The 23,170-nt window shown below is 38.1% G+C and overlaps 1 protein-coding gene across 5 annotated transcripts in view; it reads right to left on the bottom strand.

Annotated features, from left to right (window-relative positions):
* The window catches only part of cacna1bb (calcium channel, voltage-dependent, N type, alpha 1B subunit, b), a 232,620-nt gene that overhangs the window by 61,381 nt on the left and 148,069 nt on the right, over positions 1 to 23,170 (bottom strand). For all 5 annotated transcript variants that reach the window (XM_085413491.1, XM_085413490.1, XM_085413493.1 and 2 more), the window contains 7 exons: positions 10,558 to 10,630; positions 10,155 to 10,272; positions 9,615 to 9,682; positions 9,102 to 9,208; positions 6,960 to 7,022; positions 2,548 to 3,303; positions 169 to 344 (listed from right to left, as the gene is read on the bottom strand). In XM_085413491.1, the coding sequence (XP_085269617.1) occupies positions 169 to 344; positions 2,548 to 3,303; positions 6,960 to 7,022; positions 9,102 to 9,208; positions 9,615 to 9,682; positions 10,155 to 10,272; positions 10,558 to 10,630 (1,361 nt within the window). The remainder of the gene's footprint in view (positions 1 to 168; positions 345 to 2,547; positions 3,304 to 6,959; positions 7,023 to 9,101; positions 9,209 to 9,614; positions 9,683 to 10,154; positions 10,273 to 10,557; positions 10,631 to 23,170) is intronic.

The following is a 23,170-nucleotide window of genomic DNA, read 5'->3' as shown; positions in this document are numbered from 1 at the left end:
TGCTTTTATATGTGTGATAAAAGTCTACTCACTCATTTGATTCTTTGCTAATCACGAGATGTGGGGACTTTTGATTGAACTTTGTAACACAGTGAGCTAATATAACACAAATATGTTTAACCTCCCTATCCTTCCCCACCTCCCGTCTCAGTAACACACTATGCTCACTGGGTATGATGGTGGTTTCTCCAGGCGGGGCAGTGATGGTGACAGGAATGTGGATAGCATTGCTGTTGAGGCCAGCCTGGCTGGCCCTAGTGGAGTTCTTCTGGTTGTCAACATCCTCTGTAGGCTGCTGAGGACTGCAGGTAAAGCTCTCCTCCTCAGCATCTGGCTCCATCTCCCTGGAGAAAAAAAAGATGGGTTTAGTGTAAAAAAACAAAACAAAAACCCCCCCAAACTTTGTTTCCTTTCCCTTTTGTACAAAGAAGCACAAGGTAGCTCTAAAAACACACATTTCATATAGTATCAGTGTATAAAATAAGTTCAGGTGTTCATGAGCAGCTCTCATAAGGCCCCACCACAGCATTGTAATCAGGTTGAGGTCTGACTGGACTATTGCAACAACTTGATTCTTTTATTTTTCAGCTGCTCTGTTGTATGTCTGACTTCTTGTTCAGTTAAAAATACTGTACAGGTCCTGTGGCTGTAAAACAAGCCCAAATCATCACCCCTCCACCATTGTGCTTTATAGCTGTTTGTGCTGATATGTGGTGTTGTGCATTGTGGACAAAGACCTCCACTTTGGTGTCATCTGACATTGTTCCAGCTTTCTTGTGGTTTATTGAGATGCAGCTTTTCAAATTTAAGCCTTGTTGCCATGTTCTCTTTAGAGAGAAGAAGCTTTCTCCTGGGAACCCCAAACAATCAAAACAATCTGAGTTTAAGATATACCTCGTTTTGGGGGGGGTTTTCTGCCAGGACTGCATACAGTTCTGTAAAAACTTATTATTCATATGACTGCAAGAGTCTCAAGCACAGACTGTTTTCATAGCCACTAATCTGAAGTATCAGTCTTTGTGCAGTTGATTACAGTCCAAACACGTCCAAGAAAGGCCAATACATGGAGAAAAAAATAACATGTTATTGAACAGCGTGAATAAAAGGACAAGTACAGGTGACTCACAGACCCTCAACTGGCAGTTTTAGTAAATACAGACCATAAAAGCCACACTATGGTTTTTTGTGTGAAAAAGATAATAGGTCTTCTTGAATAAATCTTCATGTTTTTGTCATTTCTTCAATGGAATAAACTTGACTAATTTCCTAGAACAAAAATACGATGATAGGGTGCATAACCCAAACTAAAACCATTTGACCCAGGTTGCAGATGTGCTGACAAGATCAATTCGCCCATGGAGTGATGATGGCTACAAATGGGCCTCAAAGTTGGATCTACAACAAGACAGTCGAAGTGTGTCTGTGTGGGCTCTCAGTCATCCACGAGAGAAAGCAGCTGGACTCCTTTAATTTTCTTAAAGAGGTTTCACCTCTCATCTGAGAAGCTTCTTTGGTCTTCTAGAACCAAATGGTGGAGAGTCCCAGGTATTTAATCCCTAGTGGGAATTGTCCCACACACAGGGAAAAGATTGCTTTCTTTCCACGCTACTTAGACGAAATTCAGAGTGGATTAATGTTTTTTTAAGTTATGACAAGTTATGACTGAAGCTACACCTGACAGCAGAACTGTGTCTTCATATTTTTTGCTGAACTTATTTAGAAACCAATTTTGGTGGAGTTAATTATTTGACTTGATTCGAGGTCAAGCATCAAATGAGAATCACAAGTAAAGGCCATTAATGGCACATGGAGTGCTGGTAATGTCCACTCAGATAGGTTGTTGTCTAAAACTGGCTTTACGAAAAAAGAAACAGTGTTGTCATGGATGTGGAATGAAGAAATGGGAAGCAGAGCGAAAATCTAATCTTACTGAGCTGCAGTTTGTATTTGGGAGCAGTAATATATTAAATGTGCTGATGAAACCAACAATAATAAAAACTTCTGTTCAAAACACATTGCATCAGAAAATTACAATAAAAAAGCAAAAGCACTTTGGTGTTTGTTGGCTGTGTCTGTTGTTACAGACGCAATCAGAACTTCCACCTGCAAAAACTCACTTTTTTGCAACACTGACACAGAGTTGTGTCATCTTTTTAACTTGACATGGAAAACAGTTATTAATTTACACATTTAGCAATAACAAAGCAAAATTTGCACTAAGGTTTTTGACCAAAGCAAATGGGATGAAGAAGTATTATAAAAAAATGTATTATAAAATGTCATATTTTCTTACATATTACTGTTTACACTTAAGATGTCAAATAATCATCAAACGTCAGAACTAACTAACAGCCAGTGAATGAGATAATCATTAGTCAATCAATAATTTATGACATATTCTGAGGTAAATACACCTAATTAAGTTATTTGGACACATTACGACTTAAATAAAGTGTATTAGTATAGTGTGTTGTTTAAGTTGAAAGATTAGGTCATTATTTTTGAAAATGAAGCATTTTATATGAACAACAAAATCTGCAGCTTTACCTGTAACCTCTGTTTCCGTTCTTGTTCCTCTTAGAGTCATCTCCACCCAGAGCTGTCTGAGCTCTGCCCGTACGAGAGCATCGGTCCTTCCTCTCTCCATTACTATCTCCTCCACCTCCCCCTCTACCCCTTTGCTCTGACTGTGCACCATTTGCCAACATCCCATTCCCCTCTTTAGGTGGACGATGTGAGTGATGGTGGTGATGCCCCTTATTATCTCCTCCTCCTCGTCCTCCTCCCTGCAGGTCATTATTTTCCTCCTCAGGGGAGCCGGTCTGGTGGTGGTGGTGCCTGTGCCCCTGCCCTCCATTGCGGTTGTGACTCATCTCCCCTCTCCTCTCTTTTGTCTGTGGACCATCAGCATTGTGATCTCTGCTCCTGCTGTGATGGGTGTGGTGCCTCCCTCCCCGGACATCTCCTTCATCTCTGCTCTCCCCGCTACTGTCGTGGTGGCGGTGATGCTTCCTGGAGTGTGTGTGAAAGTTGTCATCCTGCCGGAGATCCCCTGCCTCCTCCCACCCTCCCTCGGGGGCCCTGCTGGATTTGTCTCCATTCTTGGACTCCACCCTAAGGGGCCTGTCCAGGTGAGTCTTCATGTCGGGGTGCAGATGAAGGGCGCTGGACATCAATAGGCGGTCATCAGGGTCGAGCTCGTTGTACAGGGCCTCACTGCTCGTTTTTATGTTATGTCTCCTAAGCTGGTTAGTCCTCTGCTCCCACACTGACATAGCCTTCGCTGAACGCTGCTGCTCTTTGCTGCAAACATCGAATAAAACCCACAGGAAAAGATCATGGAACAGCAGTAAGTAATGACATACAACACGTTTAGCTCTACTTTATGAGGTGAACATTACAATCCACACTTTCACCCATAGTCACACTGTCATCTGCAAATTCTAACATTTATCTTTAAAATGACGCTGGATAAGTGAGTTAGAAACAAGCCTATGGATGCGTCAGCACAGATGTGTGCAATGGTGAAACCTTTACTTACCATGCATGAATATGTATCTCAAAACCAACATAGAAAAATTTGACAATTTTTCTTACAGTTTTCTTTCTTACAATCTTCGTACACGTCTTCACACAGCATACACTCTTGCAATGTGCACTCAAAAAAATATCTACTTATCGGCAAAATGTTGGCTTTAAGTCATTCGATGACACGTACATTTTTCATGTCATTTTGTTAAAGAATGTAAACAGTTATATTTAAAGGAGTTTTGTTAAATGAAATTTACCTGATATGTTTGTACCAGGTACAATTTCTTTAATGACTAATGAGTTAAATGAATAAACTTTTACTCGCATTTTATTCAGAAAATAATTCTATGTCCTCATAAACATGAAGCATTATTTTTGTGTCTAAATAGGAGAGCCTTATTCTTAATTTGGATATTTTGACATTTAATTCTCTTACCACTAAGTATGTCTTATATTACACTGTTAAGCTTTTAAATGTTGTGAAATTACATTATAAATCTCTGAAATTACATTATAAATCTAATGCAGGGTTTTAAGTTTCTTTAGTCACAGACTAAAATTTTCTTCTCCAATCTAACTCACTTCTCCTTGGTATAAATCTGACATGTTGTTATTAAGGCGTCATTCTCTTTTAGACTACAAGCAGGCTTTTTGTGGTATATAAGAGATTTGCACATTTTATAAAAGTATTTTATATGCTCAAAGAAAGGTTTTCCACTCAGGTGAGTGTTTGCTAAAAAAAACAAAGGTTTATAATAATAAATGGACACATGTACAACTATTTCAAACTTAATACAGGTACCCAGTTTATACCCGAGGTCAGATTTGAAAGTAACAACCAATAAGATGAGATTTTTTTCCACTAATTTCATAAATTGAGCATTAACTTACAGATATTTATCTTACTAAAATACACAAATTCTAGTCTCTCCGTCCATGAACTCCTCCTACACGATCAGAAGCTGAGCTACAAACCCTACCACAGCTACATCTTAGACCCCTACATGATCTATGTTGCATATTGTAAGGTCATCATGTTGTCTAGCAACCACATAACACATAAATCACAGGTTTAGAAACCTGTATTATAATATGGGCAAGTTCTATTGTTATTGCATTACAAACTAGCCAACTCACTATCATTGCTGTGCGCAGACCGAGCGTGCTTAGTCCTTTAAACAAGAACATGCACAGTAATCTATCCCCCTGACAACTCTTAGAATCTTTTGTAAATTTGTGGAACAAATTATATTGAGTATTGCTGCATGGTGGTGCATGTCAGAAATTAAAATAAAATGAGAGGATCAAAACTTTGATATTCCTGTTATTTAGCATGTACATTGGCGGAATTGTTGGGTTTGTGTTATCTTGCCAAAACTATCTTTGTAGGCGATCGTGGCTCAAAGAGTTGGCAGTTCGTCTTGTAACTGGAAGGTTGCCGGTTCAAGCCCCGGCTCGGACAGTCATGGTCGTTGTGTCCTTGGGCAAGACACTTCACCCACCGCCTACTGGTGATGGCCAGAGGGGCCGATGGCGCGATATGGCAGCCTCGCTTCTGTCAGTCTGCCCCAGCGCAGCTGTGGCTACAACTGTAGCTGCCTCCACTATTCATTCACACCAGTGTGTGAATGAATAGTGGAATTGTAAAGCGCTTTGAGGGCCCCGAAAAGCGCTTTATAAATGCAATCCATTATTATTAAAGACGTCAGTAACATTGGTCATTTTAACGTTGTCATGAGGTGTGCATACGTTTCCATGTACATTAGTAGTTCCAATGAATCCTCCCTTACAAATAAAAAAATATAAATAAATAAATATTGATACTTGCTATTTATCACAACATCATTTTATTGAAAGTCTGGAATTTTAGATTATTGAAACCTTACAGATTGACGTACTTGTCCACACAGCGTATTAATTCTAGTATTATCAGATGTCTATATTCCAAATAAAAAGCACATATTCATGTATATTAATACATATATACATGCTAATTTATTCCTGTCTCATTGTGTGTTGCATGGTGCATGGTATTTTATTTGTACAGGACATTGGGAGTCTTGCACTATAACAGTGTAATCTGTAGGGATACTTTTTTAACTCTTCCCACATGCAAGATAAGTTTGTTTTGTCAATTATTAGAAAGATACTACAGCTACTACTAAAACTTTTATTTTAGAAGTATTTTTCAACCATCATGTGAAACTTAGAACGGCTGTTGTAGCAGACAACATCAAAACGTTTACTGGGACTTCTTAATATGGCATGCCTCACTGACATTGCACAGGGTGACCCGAGTCATGTGCAAATGGTTCAGGCAGGAAAATCATGCGGTGGGTAATAGCAGAGTTTAGGAGAAGATGATCTGGGATAATAATTATGGGGCGAAATGGGAGCTTTTTTTATTTCTCAAAATAAAAAAATCAAACATAGAGCATCCATTTAATGTAATAATATTCCTGGTTGTCATCAATGTAATGCATATTGCTCCTGTTCACAGTATGATTTGTGAGTTTTATGGGTTAGGTCATTTATTTCCATTTTATCACCTGTACCTCAAGACACATCGAGCGGGGGAGGAGTAGACAGTATAACTCCTAAGAGACAGACAGGGAGACAGAAGACAGGACAGGACAGGTATCCACCGACAGGTGAACTACTGAAATACATGTAGGCGATTGCAGAAATGAAAGCTAGAAATGCTAGAGTAACTGGTGAGATATTGTGACATAGCACATGCACACTCAAAAACACAAGAAGAGCAGTCCTTATAAGAAACCAGTGTTAACTCAAAGAGGTGCGATGGCCTTCCAGCAGCACCGTAATCAATTAAGAGAGCAGATCACCAGGAGGGAGAGCAAAAGCTGGTTGTTGTTGTGTTTTTCTTTTAGTGACAGCCTGGAGTCTACAATAACAAATAGAATGGAAATGCCAAACTGCCTGTGGTAGTAGCAAAGCAGAGAAATTAAACATTTATAGACAAATTATTCACATCACAGAGCTGAAGATCTATTACTGTAGGCACCGAAGGCTAGGCAGAGGCACAACAGTCTACAGTTTACAGTCAAAATTAAACCACAGTGGCACCGTGTGCCATCTGCTGTAGTGCAGTTTCAATGACTTAAAAAAGAAGAACCATAAATACATTTCACTTCAATAGCAACGAAGTTATGACAGAACACAATTTAGTTTTATGAAGGTGCAGAGGAAAGGAGAGGAAAGGAGAGGACTGGAGGAGAGCACAGATTGTCCGAAAGTGGGAGGATACAAGAACTTGAAGAGATGTAAAGAGGGAAAAAAAACAATGCATTGCAGAGAAGAAAGGAGACAGAAGGGATGAAAGACTAGAAGAGAAGGCAAAGAGGAAAGGAAACAGGAGAGGAGAGGAGACCAGGAGGAGAATATTGTAACAGAGAGTGATAACTCACGGTGACTGAATGCTGCTGATGGACGACCTGCGAGAGAGTGCATCTCGATTTTGCTTTACAAAACTGTACATGCAGAACAAAAACAAAGGAAAAAAAAATGAGACACAAATCCGAAGGGGGCAGGTGGACAAAAAGACTGACATTCCACCTGCCCCCTGCCTTCTGTGTTACAGCAAAGGACTAATCTGTGCAAATACTTCAATAACACAACAGCAACGGAAAAACGTGTGACATCTTTATGACGAAAACTGAAACTGAAAACCATTCAGGAGTTTCAATCCAAAACATATGAAGAGGAAAATGTAATCTTATATTTTACAATGAAATGTTGAATTTGAAACATATTTAGATATTTAAAATTATTTCAAATGAAGATTCTTAGATTTTGTCTTCAGTTTTGTAATGAAACCCTGAGTTTCTCTGAAACAGCACATTCAACACAGATAGTAAAAATAAAGAGTTTCTTATGAGCCCACTGACTTTTTGTGTGAGCACACTGTTCAATGCACAAACTAAACATGTCTGACAAGGCTGAAACTAATGCACAGGGCCACGTGATAACACTAAGAGCAGTGTAATGGGGAACAAGTCGGCTAGCCAGGGATTTACGGCAGTAATAATTTCTAACTGACCTCATAGTGAGGACGACGGCAATTAAGGAGCAAGTTTTACAAATGAATAAAAAAAAATGTCATCACAAAAAGACCTATGCAGAATTTTTTAACACACAAGTGGAAACAATGACGTACGAACACAATGCAGAGACAATGCATTGTTGCTGTTTTAGTGAATAAGATAGGAAAATACAGTGAGACGTGATAATTTATAGCTACGAATAATTGATCCGTTTGGGTTCTTTTGGTTTTCTTGTGCCACTTTGAGTTTCTCCATTTTTTATCAGTGTTGCCCTGTCTCTGTCATCATGCTTAATGTTAGTCTTCATGTCTCACTGTTTATGATTTGCATTAAGCTTACTCGCTCTTTATGAGTATCTCATGTGAATTGCTTTGGTTTTAAGTTGGGACCACATAAAAAAAATGCAATGAACCCATAATTTGTTCACAGCAACACAGAAAAAAACTGAAGTTTTAAACTTAAAAATGTAGCATTTAAAGACTGTGCGCACTGTGTATTACATTCAAACATCTCCACTTTCCTCTATCCAAAGGAGCATGTACCAGACATCCTGCTGTTTGTTCAGATGCAGCTTTGCAAACCAGAATCATGCTCCTGTGTTTTTTGTTTTTTATAGAAAAGAGCCTTTCTTTTGGCAACCCTTCCAAACAAGTCACACGTTTTCAGTCTTTTTCCAAGTTTACTGTCATTAACTTTAACATTTAATGCTAAGTGAGGCTTATAGAGTCTAAGATGTAGCTCTTGGACTTCTTTATGTTTCTCTGAGCATTGCATGGTCTGGCCATGGGTTGAATTTGCTAGGAAGACCAATTGTGTAATTTTTACGACATTGTGTTAACACAAACCAGCAACCTGCTAAACTTTCAAGTCATTTGCATTTGAATTTTATTAGCAGTGCCCAACTTTATTTATACTTCTTACACTCTTAATTCCTAACAGTGTACTTAGTTTTCCAAAGACTGCAGAATCCTCAGAAAACTTTGAGTATCACACCAAGTATCTGCGCTGATTTTTATGATTTTTTGCTAATCATTACTCACTAACTTTAGTAGACAGAGAGAAATAACTGGGACACGATATCTAAAATACTACTGAGATTATCATCTAAAGATGCAGAATGGAGAGCTGCATCATTTGTAAATCAAACAACAGCTTTGATTATAAAATGCCATTTTAGCAGCAGGTAGCAACATTCAAGGGCAAAATAAAAAAATAATATCATGAAATTTGCTAGTGGAAACTCACATGTATTACTCACTGAAGCTTCCTTAATTGCCTATAATATTAAAGAGGGTAAAGAGTAGGGTGTAATAAATAAGAAACACCACAGGGGCACTGACTTAATGGGAGTGGATGAGAAGTTCAGAACACAGACAAATCAAACAGGGTACAAATATACACACAGACATGTCAGACTGAAAGGGAAGAACCTACGGAGAGGTATCATACAGTTTTATTTCCGTGTGGGACTGAACAGCGCTGCTGTCTGGGGAAAGAGAAACTTACGCAGCGATCGAAATGTTGGCTGCTGACATCGGGCTGACTTCTTTCACTTCCAAAGCTTTCTGTAGAGCGAGCTTCTTATTGGCTGCCTCCTCCTGCTCCTCTTCATCCTTCAGCCAGTGACAACCAAGACATTAATTTGTGCTTAAGAGGAATATATTACTATTGCAACAGATCTCCATAGTTTTCTGGGCAAAATCAGATTAGGCAGTCATGACCTTTGTTTAGGGAAAAAAAGTCAATCAGAATTTAATTGTGTCATCTGATATTGTCGAAAGACTGATATCTGTTTTCAGCCATATATAACCCTAATATAGCCATGAAAATAGGATCACATCAAACCCAGGAAAAGCTTGCTGAAAAAGCTCACTCTGCCAGGTGTCTCAGCAACACTGAAATTTGTTCAAGGAGTAAAGGATGAATCTGTCTTTACTGTGTTTCAAAAATCAACATCTGGCAAGTGTTTTTTTTGTTTTGGGTTTTTTTTTTTTTTGCTGGATTGGTTTTCCCGCCTACCTTCGTCAGCTCTTGTGCATTTGCAAGGTTATCGACGGCAATAGCCAAGAAGACATTCAGGAGGGTGTCTGAATAACAACGGCACTCAGGAGCAACAACAGTTGGACAGATTAAGTATTCATTGGCTTTTCCCACCAAACTAGTAGCAATCTGAAAAATTGATGCTGAATAGATCTGTCAGTTTACCTGACAGAGCAGGGCCTAATTTTTCACCTCAAGTTCACAAGAGTACATGACGGGCTGACAGAGTAAGAACTCACTGCTAGCTGGCAAAAAATTCTCATCTTTCATCACCTTTGTTTTTTAGAGAAATCACTCCCATTTCAGCCTATATTTACGAGCTTGAAAGACTTAACTTGTAACATGAGTTGGCTGTAGCATGATCCAAAGTAAAACATCCCTGCAATAACATTTCATTTACATGTATCAATGAAATGTTTACTGTTGATAAGGTCAGCATTTACATTGCAATTAAATTTTTTCTGTAATTGATGGGCACTGCTTCTGACTGTGTGTATGCTGTGATGTCAAAAAGGATACAGTTTCCAAAGAGTGTGAGGACGATGAAGTAGATGGAGGAGAACATGCCGCCGCGAACGCCTCCTTGAGACTCGATCCCGTGGTACATCACTGCATTCCAGTCCTCGCCAGTCAGAATCTGAGGGAAACGAGAGTCAGAGTGAGGCTGGGTTGTAAAGGAGCATGCAAATCTCACAGAGCACAGAATTAAATTACTTTACAGAGTGAGGGCTTATGAGTACAGGTTAATTGAAGGATTATCAGTGAGCTCATTAGGGCACACGGAGATATGCAAACCCCTCATTTGCTCTAATTAAAATGACTGATAACAAACTTTATTTTTCCATAGTGTCAATATGCTCTTGTTCTCATTTGGAAAGCATGATTGCACACATATGTGTAATGTTTTGTTTTCTTGTTTTACCTGGAACACCGTGAGGATGGCTGCTGGGAAGGTATCAAAGTTTGTTGTTGGAGTTTCATCTTCAAAGTTAAACCTAAAAAGGATTCACAACAACATAATTACAAACTGAAAAAAACAACAACACCAAAACCATTAGAGCAAATGTTAAAAACGAGGTTCCAGTCAGGTCTTAATGGGCTCTACCTGCAGTTCAGGAAAGTCACTTGGATTAATGGGATAAAAAAAAAGAAAGCTGTGAGGAACGATACATGTTTCAGGACATGAGAAACATGAGAGCACAAAAAAGGACAGATTCACACTGCAGTCACAACTGGATCATTTTCTTCATTTTGTTTCCCATCTGCAACACCCCCACCACACACACATTTGTACTTCTATACCTGTGAGGACATTCAATGATCATTTCCTGATCCCAACAATTATAAAGGATAAATGCAATTTATAATAACATGGATATTGCTTTTGTTGTTTCATTTATCCATAAGACCTTGCTATTGAAACTGTCAACAAACTGACAGCAGATCATGAGACAGACTGGATTTAATATTCCTTATGCCATCTCTGAACTGGGGAGACTTCAAAGCCTTGCAACATTTATATATTTGTGGCTTTTTATTTTTTATTTTTTTATCTTGTGTAAATATTCTCTGACTTTTGCTAGAAAGGTGACGATCACAATTACATTTTTATAAATTAATACATTTAAATAGCAAGTAATACTGACAGCAGGGCTTAAAGTAATACATTACAATCATGCTGAGTGATTCTGGTGACATCTGTTAAAGTAAATTGAAAATGAACAGCTTCAGCAGAGAAAAAGTGGCATGTTCAAGGTCACAGAGCTTCATTTCCAGTAATTTTCAGCTATCATTCCAGTCAGCTATCATTTTCAATTAAAACAGGAATGCATTCATTGGCAATCCAACTCTTTTACACATGTGCAGAAGCAACCTTCTGCAGGCTAGATTGGAATTTATTTGGCTAGTTTTATCCTGTCAGCCATAGCCAAGGCATAACTTCGGACAGTGCAGCCAGTGTAGGGGATCAAGGGCCAGAAGGTAGGAGGAGGCCAGCTGAAGTAATTAATGGAAATGAAATAACATAATAAAATAACAAAAATGCATTTTAATAAATGCTCTTGCTGTAGTGTGCATGGCTCTTAACAGCAGTTTTTGTTTTGAGTTCTGTAGGCTTCTACTTCACTGTAATGATTCTCAGTAGACAAGGGTTGTATTGTTTTTATGTACTTATGTAACGGTAGAGTGTAAAATACCTACTCCTTTTTTTTCAACTAATTTACACTTTTACACAAGCTTTACACAAGAAAATTTTCCAGAGTTTACCAAACTTACCATTAAACATGCTACATGATGCATTGTCACCATCCTTACTTATCCTTTGATCATAAAAAAAACCGAACATTTAACTCCCAACCTTTTTGTAGGTAAAATCAAATGCCAGCATTTACACTTACATATTTTGCTCTAACTGCTCTTTGAATTCATGTTCATACAAAATGTACACATCTTCCAAAAATGTCTAAAACTTACACGTCCTCACAAAGACAGAAGCACAATACACTGATGGGAGTAGGCTTTTCGGATTTCTTTAAAGATCCAGGGAGAGCTTAGTCTTCTTACATCAAGTGGTGGGGGTGTTTTGTATTGATAAAGGCTTGTAGAGAAGGATGGGAGGAGGGACATGCAACAGAAGGACATAATGGTCACCAGGTAGCCAAAGCTCACGGCTATTAAGTCCAAAACACACTGCTACATTTGCTGTACTCACAAGCAAATCAACCAATTCACATGCCATGTTAACCATCAAAAAAGTTCAGCGGATAAAGTAAAATGTGAAGTATACATTTTTCTTCCTTTCACACAATTCTTCACCAAAGAGCTGATTTCAGTTCTTTTGTTAAAACACTTAAAACACCACAGAAGAAGTGCTAAATGACAAGAGGTAGCCTGGTTGTTTCCATGCTTCATCACCTTAAAATTAAAGTAACTTGTATGAAGCACATAAAATAGTACACATGGCTATCTTGGCATGCATCAGAAAGTGCCAGTCTGTTTTGGGCTCAAGAAAAGAGAAAACCTGAATGGAAAACTGAACATGCGGAAAAGGCACCAACAGAAATCACCAAAGAATATAAGATAACGTTCCAGTATTTACAGCTTCACTAACAGAATATCTTCTTGCCACACAACCTTTAAAGCTATTCTCTGCTGCAAGTATGTTAGTATTAAGATAAACACAAGACTTCAATATGTATGTCTGATATAATGGATCCAAAGTGGATTCAGTTCTCTTTACTGGATTTCTACGACACTGAAGCAATTTAGAAACTATATAATGGACGTTAATAAGAGGCTCTAGCTTAATGACATACTTTCATCAGACATGCACATTTTCAACAAAAAGACTCTAAATCTTTGCAAAAAGCCCCCACATGACCCAACAAACCTGCCAAAACCTGAATCCGCAGTCTTGAAACTAAAGAAGACAATGAGAGAGTGACACAGAAATGCATGAGGATGGGTCGGTCATTCAACTGAACCTGCATTCCTACTATTCATCATTTGAACTTCATTCAGTTAATGATGAAAATAAAAAGGCAGGTATAAGAAATGTTTGAGGTTGGATAAAAGAAAAAAAAAAAATTCAATTCATGGCAAAATAATGGGAAATATGTATTGTTTTTAAATGTATGTTATTTTAAAAATTAGCACTTGTGATTGTTTTTAATATGAGAAAACAAATGATTGTTCACCGGTTTCAAATTCTACTTAGTTTATATTCACCTTTCCTCTAAAAAGCAAAGAAAGAAATTAGTTTAAGACGGATTTAGTCAACTGGTTTCAAATTTATCTTCTGGTTTATTAAATTCTGTTGTGGTCAGATCACATGCCAATGCACTGCAATCGAACTGAGTCAGGCTGCATATAGCAGGGCGTGGCTCAGCTGCAGGGTAGGGGTGGAGTAGTGAAGGGATGGCTCACCCACACAGCTGACCTCCATCTCACTAACTATGCCTCCCCGTTTTCAGTAGCTGCCAGGGGCTGGAGGAGAGCGGTGTGTGCTGAGCTGGAACTCAGCTGAGCAGTGTGAAAACTGCATAACTCAGATTGGCATTAAACATTGCAAGTAAATATTCAACTGTCGACGCTGTGTGTGTCCGGTCCTTGTGTCACACTGCAAAATGGGCACAACACATCAGATACTCAACTGGTTGTATTTTGTGTGTCATTTTGCTATTAAAATTTCTGTCCTGTAAAGCAGCGGTCCCCAACCTTTTTTGCGCCACGGACCGGTTTATGCCCGAAAATATTTTCACGGACCGGCCTTTAAGGTGTCGCGGATAAATAAAACTAGTACCGGTACCGAAAAAAAGAAGATTTATTCATAACACACGCGAAAAGACCCAGGAAAACAGAGTTAACAATAAAAACGATAACAAAATAACACTGAAAACCGATAAAAACCCTGAAAACCATACATTTCACACCTGAGCCTCAACTCTCGCGGCCCGGTACCGGTCCGAGGCCCGGGGGTTGGGGACCGCTGCTGTAAAGCACCTGACTCAGGATTTGTGGAGGGTTCAAGGTTCTGGCTGGACTGAATATATGTAACTAATGTGAATTTATATGTATGTAGGTGGCAACAGAGTTCCAATGGATAGCAACAGATTTATGAATTATCACTATACCCATTTTAAGCAAACCCAACTTCTTTTCCTACCCATACTTTGAGTGATTTCTTCTCCACCTTTGATGCTTTTCAGTTGTGACTGAGTATGAACAAAGAAGAAAGCAAGCATTGTGCATGGTATTCCACATATCCATATGTCTTTTTTTTTTATCTTTAAAGCTATTGTTGGAACTACACCACACTGTGGGTAGCTGTTGATATTTACAAATTAAATGTGCATTATTTAAGTTGGATAAAGTTAAAGTTTTGAGAAATATTAGTAAATTGGTCAGTACATTTGAACGTCTAACCAGACTGTGAGATACTGTGTAAAACTGTGTACAGCCAACATTATTTTAACATTTGAATCCTACATATAACAGTGTCATATCATTTATAAACAATTGCTTGCTAGCATAGATTTTGCTTTAAGTGACTGAATATCAATGACTTTCTATGTGTCTTATCATTACTCTGCTGCTAGCTGCTGCCTGTGTAGAAAGCCCTTAACCGGGATACCTTTAATTCTAGGCATCCTGGATTTCAGTTAAAATGCTTCTTACTAAAATATTTATATTTTAGTTTTTTAGTTTTTTTTTTCTTTGAATGGATCTCCAGTTTTTTTATATAAACAAAAAAGTATTTTATTTATTAATTTATTGTTTCATTTATATTGGACATTTAAAATCAAAGTGCTTTACAATAAAAAAATAACAAAGTAAACAATAAAAAATAGTAATCAGAACAAAATTGCAGGTGAGTTTTAAAGCAAAATATGCAGAGCTGAAAAATTCTTTATAAATTTACAATCAAATATAAATAAATATTCTTTCCATCTTGAATGTCTCCCGACTTCAAGGTGTAATAAAAAAATCTGAAAAAATAGAATTCAGAAGACAGCATAATCCTGACAAAGTTTTCATGCGATAGTCAAGCAAGATGCATATTAAAGTTCAGGAATTATATAGCAAGCTCCCATTGAATGCTTCCAATAGGCATTCTACAAGTATTCACCTAAAATGACTTATATGGGTTCAAATACTGTAAATTTGAGTTGAAATGCAATTAATTTTGCAATTTTGTATAAAAATTTAATGTCTTAACAGCCATATAATCCCAAGCATGTGATATGTCATGCAAAAACCAGAATGGAACATGCTGGGGAAAATTGTTTTTGGAAGTCAAACCCACATGTAGAAGAGAGGCAAAAGGAAAAGGAACAGACTTTAAGATGAGGAGAGGATGTGGAGCGGCGACAGTTATATACATATATATATATATATATGTATATGTATATATATATAGTAGTATTTATTTATTGTCATTGTCAAGAACAATGAAATTGCGTTTGGGGCTTCCATACAACCCAAAAAAAGAAGAAAATAATAAATACCCCTTAAAACCCAAGTGTACATATTTAACCCAGTGTGACTCCAATGCAATAAGACAATCCTTAGCAATAATGTTCGTAGAAATTCAGACAAAGACCTGAGAAACATGACAAAATACAACAATGCAACCCATTCAATATTATTGTACTGTGAGATATGATATCAGATATGATAGTTATCTATTTAAGAAAGAGGGGGGGGCAGGAGGGGGAAGAGAATAAAGATATGATGCACCAATGCAGACCAGTTCATTGCTATTAAGAAGTTGGATATGGTTATTGTCCGTGAGAGGGGGGCAGAGAGTTCAGGAGCCTCACAGCTTGTGGATACAGGCTGTTGGCCAGTCTGGATGTTCTGGCCTGTATAGACCTGTATGTATATATATATGTATATATATATATATATATATACATATATATATATATATATATATATATATATATATATATATATATATATATATATATATGTATATATATATATATATATATATATATATATATACATATATATACATACATACATATATATATATATATATATATATATATATATATATATATATATATACACACACATATATACACACACATATATACACACACACATATATATGCTTCAGCTACATAAACTTTACCTTGGGGTACATAACTTTACACTATTTGTGTTAGGATGATTTTAAATTGGAATAAAAAGTGACAAATCATCACCCTAAATTTTGGGGAAATGATTTGTCTTTAATTCATCCTGTCTGCTTTCTTCACCAATTTCTCCACTTCACATCATATCGGTATTCCCTCTTTTTATTCTTTTCATTCCCTGTTTTATACCCACACACACTCTCTCTCCATCCCACACTTCTGTCTTTTTTCCCCTCGTTCACCGGGGATTAGTGGAATCTGAGAATGGATGCTGCATTTTGCTGCTGCCCCTTTGTGTGCAGGCTTCTGTTTACTCTGATAATAAGGATTGGAAGCACACTGTTTGGCTTCCATGTGTCGTCCATGGAGACTTCATTAAATCAGAGTCATAGAAGGCCAAACTCCCCACAAGCTCATGCTCGCACTCTCCTACATCATACATCATTTACAACAGCAACAACAACAGCTAATATTGTATAAATAACGGCAATGGATATTGTTAACACATGACTATTTAAAATATGCAGCTAAAATATTTTCATATTATAGGTTTTTAGATTTTTGAATAATTTTTGTCATCAACCAGTACCCAAGATTTAGTATTTATTTATTTTTTATCTGATTTCACTTTTTTTCATAAAATAAGTGGCAAATCCTGCTATTAGATAAGAAACAGTGTCAATGTGTTAACTTTAAGTTATAAGAAAAACTAGAATGGCCACTTAAAGTTTGCTCTAAACTGAAGTCAGCCCACATAGACGCCTTGTTAATAATAATGTTTACTGTACAGCCTGGCACAAAAAACGAACAGACTCTTCGACTGCACAGATGTTGATTTTTTTTTTAACACTACAAAGGGTCAAAGTTAGAGATGTAGCAGCTTTGACTGATGAGTGAATGCTGACACAGCAGTTGGAAACAGGGCGTCTACAAAGGCTAACCGCTGAAAGCTTGAGTCACTGAACTGAAATTTCTCCATTATGTTTTTGGTGTTTTTAATGTAGTTCTCTGACAAATAAAATGGCTTTCAGTGTGGCCCAACCAAAAGTTTCTACTTCAGTTACAGTGGGTGAAATTCAATGTTACTTGGAATTAATTAGCTCATACAAGTGACCTATGCCACAGGTACTGAGAATGTACCTTTCTAGCCAAGCTTTCCAACAGAAGATAAGCTATTACTAAAACCCAGTTGCATTCTACCAGGACAATTATAATCTAAAAATAGACATCGATTAAAATGAAGCAAAGAAAAGAAATTTATCTCTATTTGTCTCAGACACTGCTGTCATAAAGCTGTTTGCATCCATCCTTTAGATCAGGGGTCAGCAACCCTGGGCACGAAGGGTTAACTGATGGCAGACCATAGTTGGACTGGCCATCGGGCATTTGCCCGGTGGGCTGATGGTGATTTTTCGTTTTTATGGGCCGATGATTTTTTCTTTTTTTTTGTTTTTTGAAACGGTATAAAGAATGAAAGGTGGTGGTCTGGCCAGATGCTGACCAATGTGTAAAAATAACTCAGTTGTTTGGTGGTGGCTATGGCGGAGCTGCCACAGAGGCCAGCAGGTGGATGAGGGAAAGGGGAGGCAGGAGTAGGAGAGACCCTATGCGGCCGCCGGTCCGAGTGTCAGGTGAACTGAACTTCAGGTAAGAAGTTATGACCTGCAGTCTATCTGGGTCAGATATAAACCAAGTTTAGGTGGAGTTTATTTTTGTTGTGCTGACTTTTTACAGCCAGTTACAATAACTCGTACTGCGTACTAGCTAGCATGACGGAGTTTCTATACAGCTGGGTGGGTGCTACTATGTTACTGATAGTGAACTTTGTTTTATTCATAAGGTTAGTTAGTAGAGTTGCCAACGGCTCCTTAAAAAAACGGAATTGTCCCACATTCAGAGAAAATATTAGGTGTTTCGTATTGAGCTGAAAAGGAACACAGTTTGTCCCGGACTTCAGCTACAATGGAAAAAGACACAAAGGTGGAGTTATTCTGTGTCTTTATGCTGCAGCTGCCTCTTCTTCTCTCGTTCTCTCCCCCTCTCTCTTCTGTTTCTACTTCAATCATGAAACTGATCAATGATCAGCTGATCAGCTTTTCTCTCTTGTTTGTTTATCGCTCACTTTGCGCCAGAAAGAGGAAACCAGCGGATGTCACGTTAAACAACAGCAGCACGTTTAAGCTTGATCAGCTGTTGTTAGAATTTATTTAATATTAATTTCTAGTATCAGCTGATGTTTGCTGGAGCCACAGCTGTAAAAGCTGCAGGTCATGATATCAGTTTGGATATGTGGTGAGAGGGAAACATGAAGATGAAACCAGGAGATGTCCTTACTGAATCATCAGAGCTGAACAGGTGATGGCGAAACAGGTTTACCTTTTAGTTAACATGAATGAGTTGAACGGAAGCGATGAACTGTTTCTGAGAGACAAATAACACCAGGATGCTTTTCTAAGTAGCTGACAGCTGGTAACTGTGCAGGGGCGGGTCTAGCAAAGTTTTGCCAGGGGGCCAGGTAGGGCATTAACAGGGAAAGGGGGGCACAAAGAAATACTTTTATTTCTTATTCTCATTTAAAATGTCTCGCTTTTCATAACTAATTATCTGAATCTTACAACCAAAGTTTTTATCTGATATAAAATGTATAGAAATTATACATATACCAACAAGACAGTGTACATCACTGTCACAACGGCATCTGTTTTCATTCAAAGGCTTTATGGCTTGTCCTATAATACCTGGTGGGCCGGTCTCTAGTCAAAATGCCCAGGCCGATTTTTTGTCCCAGTCCAGCCCTGGGCACGACACGCAGTGAATTAATCTGAGCAGGTGCATTAAAAAATAAATGGCTGGGCCAGCGGTGCACATCGCAAATCAGCTCGCATAGACACATTAATTGTGCCTCTTCTTAATGACAGTATCTTAGCTAACAGCCCCAACTACCAGATTCAACTTGTAATTGGCTAAAAATAACTTAGCCTACCGGTGAGAGGGACGTTGCTAGCTGGCAGTTTTTTCAAGTGATGTTGAAATTTCCACATTCCGACACAAATGCTTCAGGAGCTGTCAGCACCCCGGAAATACACGGATACATCCGTAGACTCGAGACAGAATTCACAATGCGTTTTCGGGACTTTCAGGTGTATGGACCAATGTTTTCTTTTCTGATCAAACCAGAAAGCTTTAATGAGCAGCTGGATTTGTCTCGTATTAACTGGCTGAGTTAATGCCAGTTAATGCGACATCGAAATGCAGCTGATTGAACTGAAAACCTCGACTCTGTGGGGGTCAAAGTTTACAGAACTACGAATGCAGCTGGAATCCACAGCTGTGCGTGTTCATGGAGCTTTCATTTTCACCTGCTGGACATCACTACCTGACAAGTTTAACTGTCTTCAGAACATTGCAGAGGCCTTATTGACAGTATTTGGCTCTACATATCTGTGTGAGCAGATTTTCTCTCACATGAGTGTCCTCAGGTAGCCGTCTGAATGCTGGACACTTGGAGACCTGTGTCTCTGAGTGGGAGACCAGAGATCACATTAACATTTGTGTCTCTGTTTTAACAAACATGCCATATTGGCTCAGTTTATTTTTCTTATCATTGTTGTGAGGAGACCATAAATAGCATTTGCATTTTCTGTTGTATAGTACATTTACTGTTATGGATAAAAAGTGTCTTTTTTTGTTTCAAAATAGCTGATAACTATTCGCTGATAGCTGCCAACATCTGCGAACAAATATAATTCTATAAAGTTGTTCTATATAGTGTGTAACTGTTAATATAGAGCGTTATTAAATTTATTGCTAATGCAATCATATGGCACACTGACTTCTGAGGAAATTTTAGATGGCGCTCATGATCAAAAAGGTTGCCTACCCCTGCTTTAGATCACTGCCATCTTGTGACCACGGTTGTCTATTGTTGCTCAAAGCTCTGCTTCTTTTGTACTCATAGGAAATTGTAGCTGTCACTGTTTAACATCTCTTTTTTTGTGATTTGCGCATGCACGTTGTGGATAAACTGTGAATCTTTCACAGTAAACTGATGGGGAATAGCACGCGAGGCGAGGCAAGCTACCGCTGGAACTGTTTTCACTGCTCTGAGGAACACAGCTAGCATTAGCTAGTAAAGATGTTTCAATGATGTGGCACCATAACACATGAATTTCCTCTTGCTAACCGCCATGGTCAATGTGCGACTTCCTTCAACAAGCAAGTTGAGCGGGTGCAGGCTCAGCCAGCACTTTTAGATTAGCATCTACACAATATGCTAACGCTGAAGTGTCATAAGACTTGACAAACAATTAATTTGTGTTGGTAACATTTATTTTAAAAATGCATTTCAGATCACAGTCAGATGGATTTTTTCTGTGGAACCTCAGCCTTGATTTTTCTTTGTTCACTCTGGCTTTTGAAGAAGTTCTGAAACACTGTAGAAAATGATGGGATTAATTTTAATTTGTATTACATCTTTGCAGCATAATAAATTCCTGGATGGACTGACTGACCACGAGTGATTATTTTCATTGCAGATTAATCTTTTAAATTTTTTGATGAAATGCCAAGTCTTTTAAAATGTTCCAAAAACTCATTAACTGGAATGTCAAACAGGTTGGGAGTAAACAATTGTCCTTTGATGTTTTCTGTTTCTGATCTGTTTTGAAAGGATGTACAATTACCAATCCTGGACACTTAAAAGGGCCTGAGCAGAAAATGTAAAAATGCCATCTCTCCTGTGCCCACAAAAAGTCAGAGTTAATCAACAAAAGAAGGTCTGTACCTCTAAAACTGAAAGCTACAAAGCAGCCAACAGAAAACCAAAAATTATTGCATTATAATAAATCCTGCACTTTTGAGCTTATCACTTTTGCAAAACAGTCAACGATGTCCTGTGAGTCTCAGCAGGAGGATGAACACAGTCCTCTACCTCAAGCTGTTTATCTTTCAGTTCTCAGAATTTTTACCGTTCTGAGAGCAAGTACATAATCTCTGAGCCAAAAATAAAGCCTGGGTATAACAAAGCACTTCTGCTGCCTTTTAAAAGGCCATTCAGTCTTCTACTTAGGTTTGAAAAAGAAAGAAAGAAAAAAAAAAAGGTTTGAAAACTTTTTATTTAAAACGAAGCTCTGTCTGAGGAACTGTTGCGGTTTCTTTAGATTTTACCTGACCCGACTGAACCACTTCTATGTTTAGACTCATGAACACAAAAAAAATATTTAAAATCCTGGGCACATTTTTAAAGGTAAAAATGTTCGAATAAGGGAATTAACAATAGCATGGTTGTTATGGTGGGCAGAGAACACTGTGCTCAGCCTGGTGTGCTCAGCTGGCTACAAGCACCATGTGGATGTCAGACTCATCTCACACTTGTCCATCACCAGAGACTGATGTGATGTTAATGATGCTGCAGACTGATGTAAGGCTTGATGCCATGGCAACAGCCTCCTGCTTCAAAGAAATTCAGTTGTGGTTTTTATGAAGGCCGTCTGTGCATTTCAGTTGAGTGTATTTATGACCTGCCAGAGCGGAGAAAAATACAATGGAGAAGAGATTCTTAAACCATCTGAGGTCAATGCTTTAAATAAAAGCGTATTTATAACATTTATAACATCATGCAGGACTCATCACTCTGACAACCTGACATAGAATCCAACCTATTAAACACTACAGCTTATAAACTCATCTATTTGTTTTAATTTTTGTTTAAGTTTGTGACCTCCTGGTCAGGTATGCCTGACCAGGAGGAACATAAATCCATCCATGTTTTTTAACTGCTTTGCAAACCAGTGTTTTCGTGGTGACTGAAGTCACCCCAGCTGACTTTGCTAAAAGGCAGGGACATCAGAGAGACAAACAGCTCATCCACGCTCGAATTTACAACAATCAGTCTTTGAGAACATACTAACTCCAAATAAAAAGGTCACTCAGCACATTAGGCTTTTCCTTTTTCTTGTGAGGCAACAGTACTAACCATTGACACCGATAAATACATCTAGAAGCCTGTTTTTGATGAAAAACTTGTTGTTGTTGTTTTATCACATAATGTGCCACTACTTGGTTAAAATATCATTTTAAATGTGTTTTGGTTGTTCAGTTTAAACTTTCTTGGAGGAAGAACATTGCAAAGCAAATGAGTGCAGTTTTTCCAAATTAAAAAGAATGATTAAGAAATACTCCACTACTTAATACTAAATACTTCCATGTGTTGCTTATTGTTTTTCAAATGGTGGACACACAGAAATACCAGCACCTTTTTTTGTCTCACAAATGACATCACTGTGTGTAATTTTTTTCTGATTGTTTTTCACCACTACTCTTTGAATCCGTGTCTGCAATCAAATATAATCCCTGCCTCAGCTACCCTGGTTTTCCAGTCTGTGCTTATTCCCACTTGGGAAGCACGGTGCTTCCTTGTGCTTTGGACTAACTTCACTGAGATTAATTGTTCTACTTGATTGTTTTTTTTTCTGCCAGCCTCCTGCTAGCCAGCTGACCCCTCTCTGTGTTGTGTTTGCATGTTCTCCCGATGCTTCCATGGGTTCTCTCTCCGGGTGGTCTGGCATTCTCCCACAGTGCAACACGTGCACGATAGGCTCCAGGTCCCTGCTACCATTAATTGAATAAGCAGGTAAACATGGATGGATGGTTGTATGGTTGGTTGATTAAACATTCTAGACTTTAAAATGTGAAAATTTTTATTCTTTATATTATATAAATTCTTTATAGTTTAATGGCTAGATATAACATGGCTTCCATGTACAATGTCAGTTTCTGGATCATAGGGTATTCCAAACTAGGTAGGATATTATTAATCCCAGTGACAAGTTTGGCATTCTCAAAAAAGTGGAGAAAAGACACTCTTTTGAGCAACATAGAGACAAGATGGAG

This window comes from Rhamphochromis longiceps, linkage group LG7, assembly GCF_057381845.1.
Source record: "Rhamphochromis longiceps isolate RC_006_pf linkage group LG7, R_longiceps_female_GT1.1, whole genome shotgun sequence".
NCBI classification, from domain to species: domain Eukaryota; kingdom Metazoa; phylum Chordata; class Actinopteri; order Cichliformes; family Cichlidae; genus Rhamphochromis; species Rhamphochromis longiceps.
The sequence above is the reverse complement of the archived record's forward strand: the minus strand, read 5'-3'. Positions and strand labels throughout refer to the sequence as shown.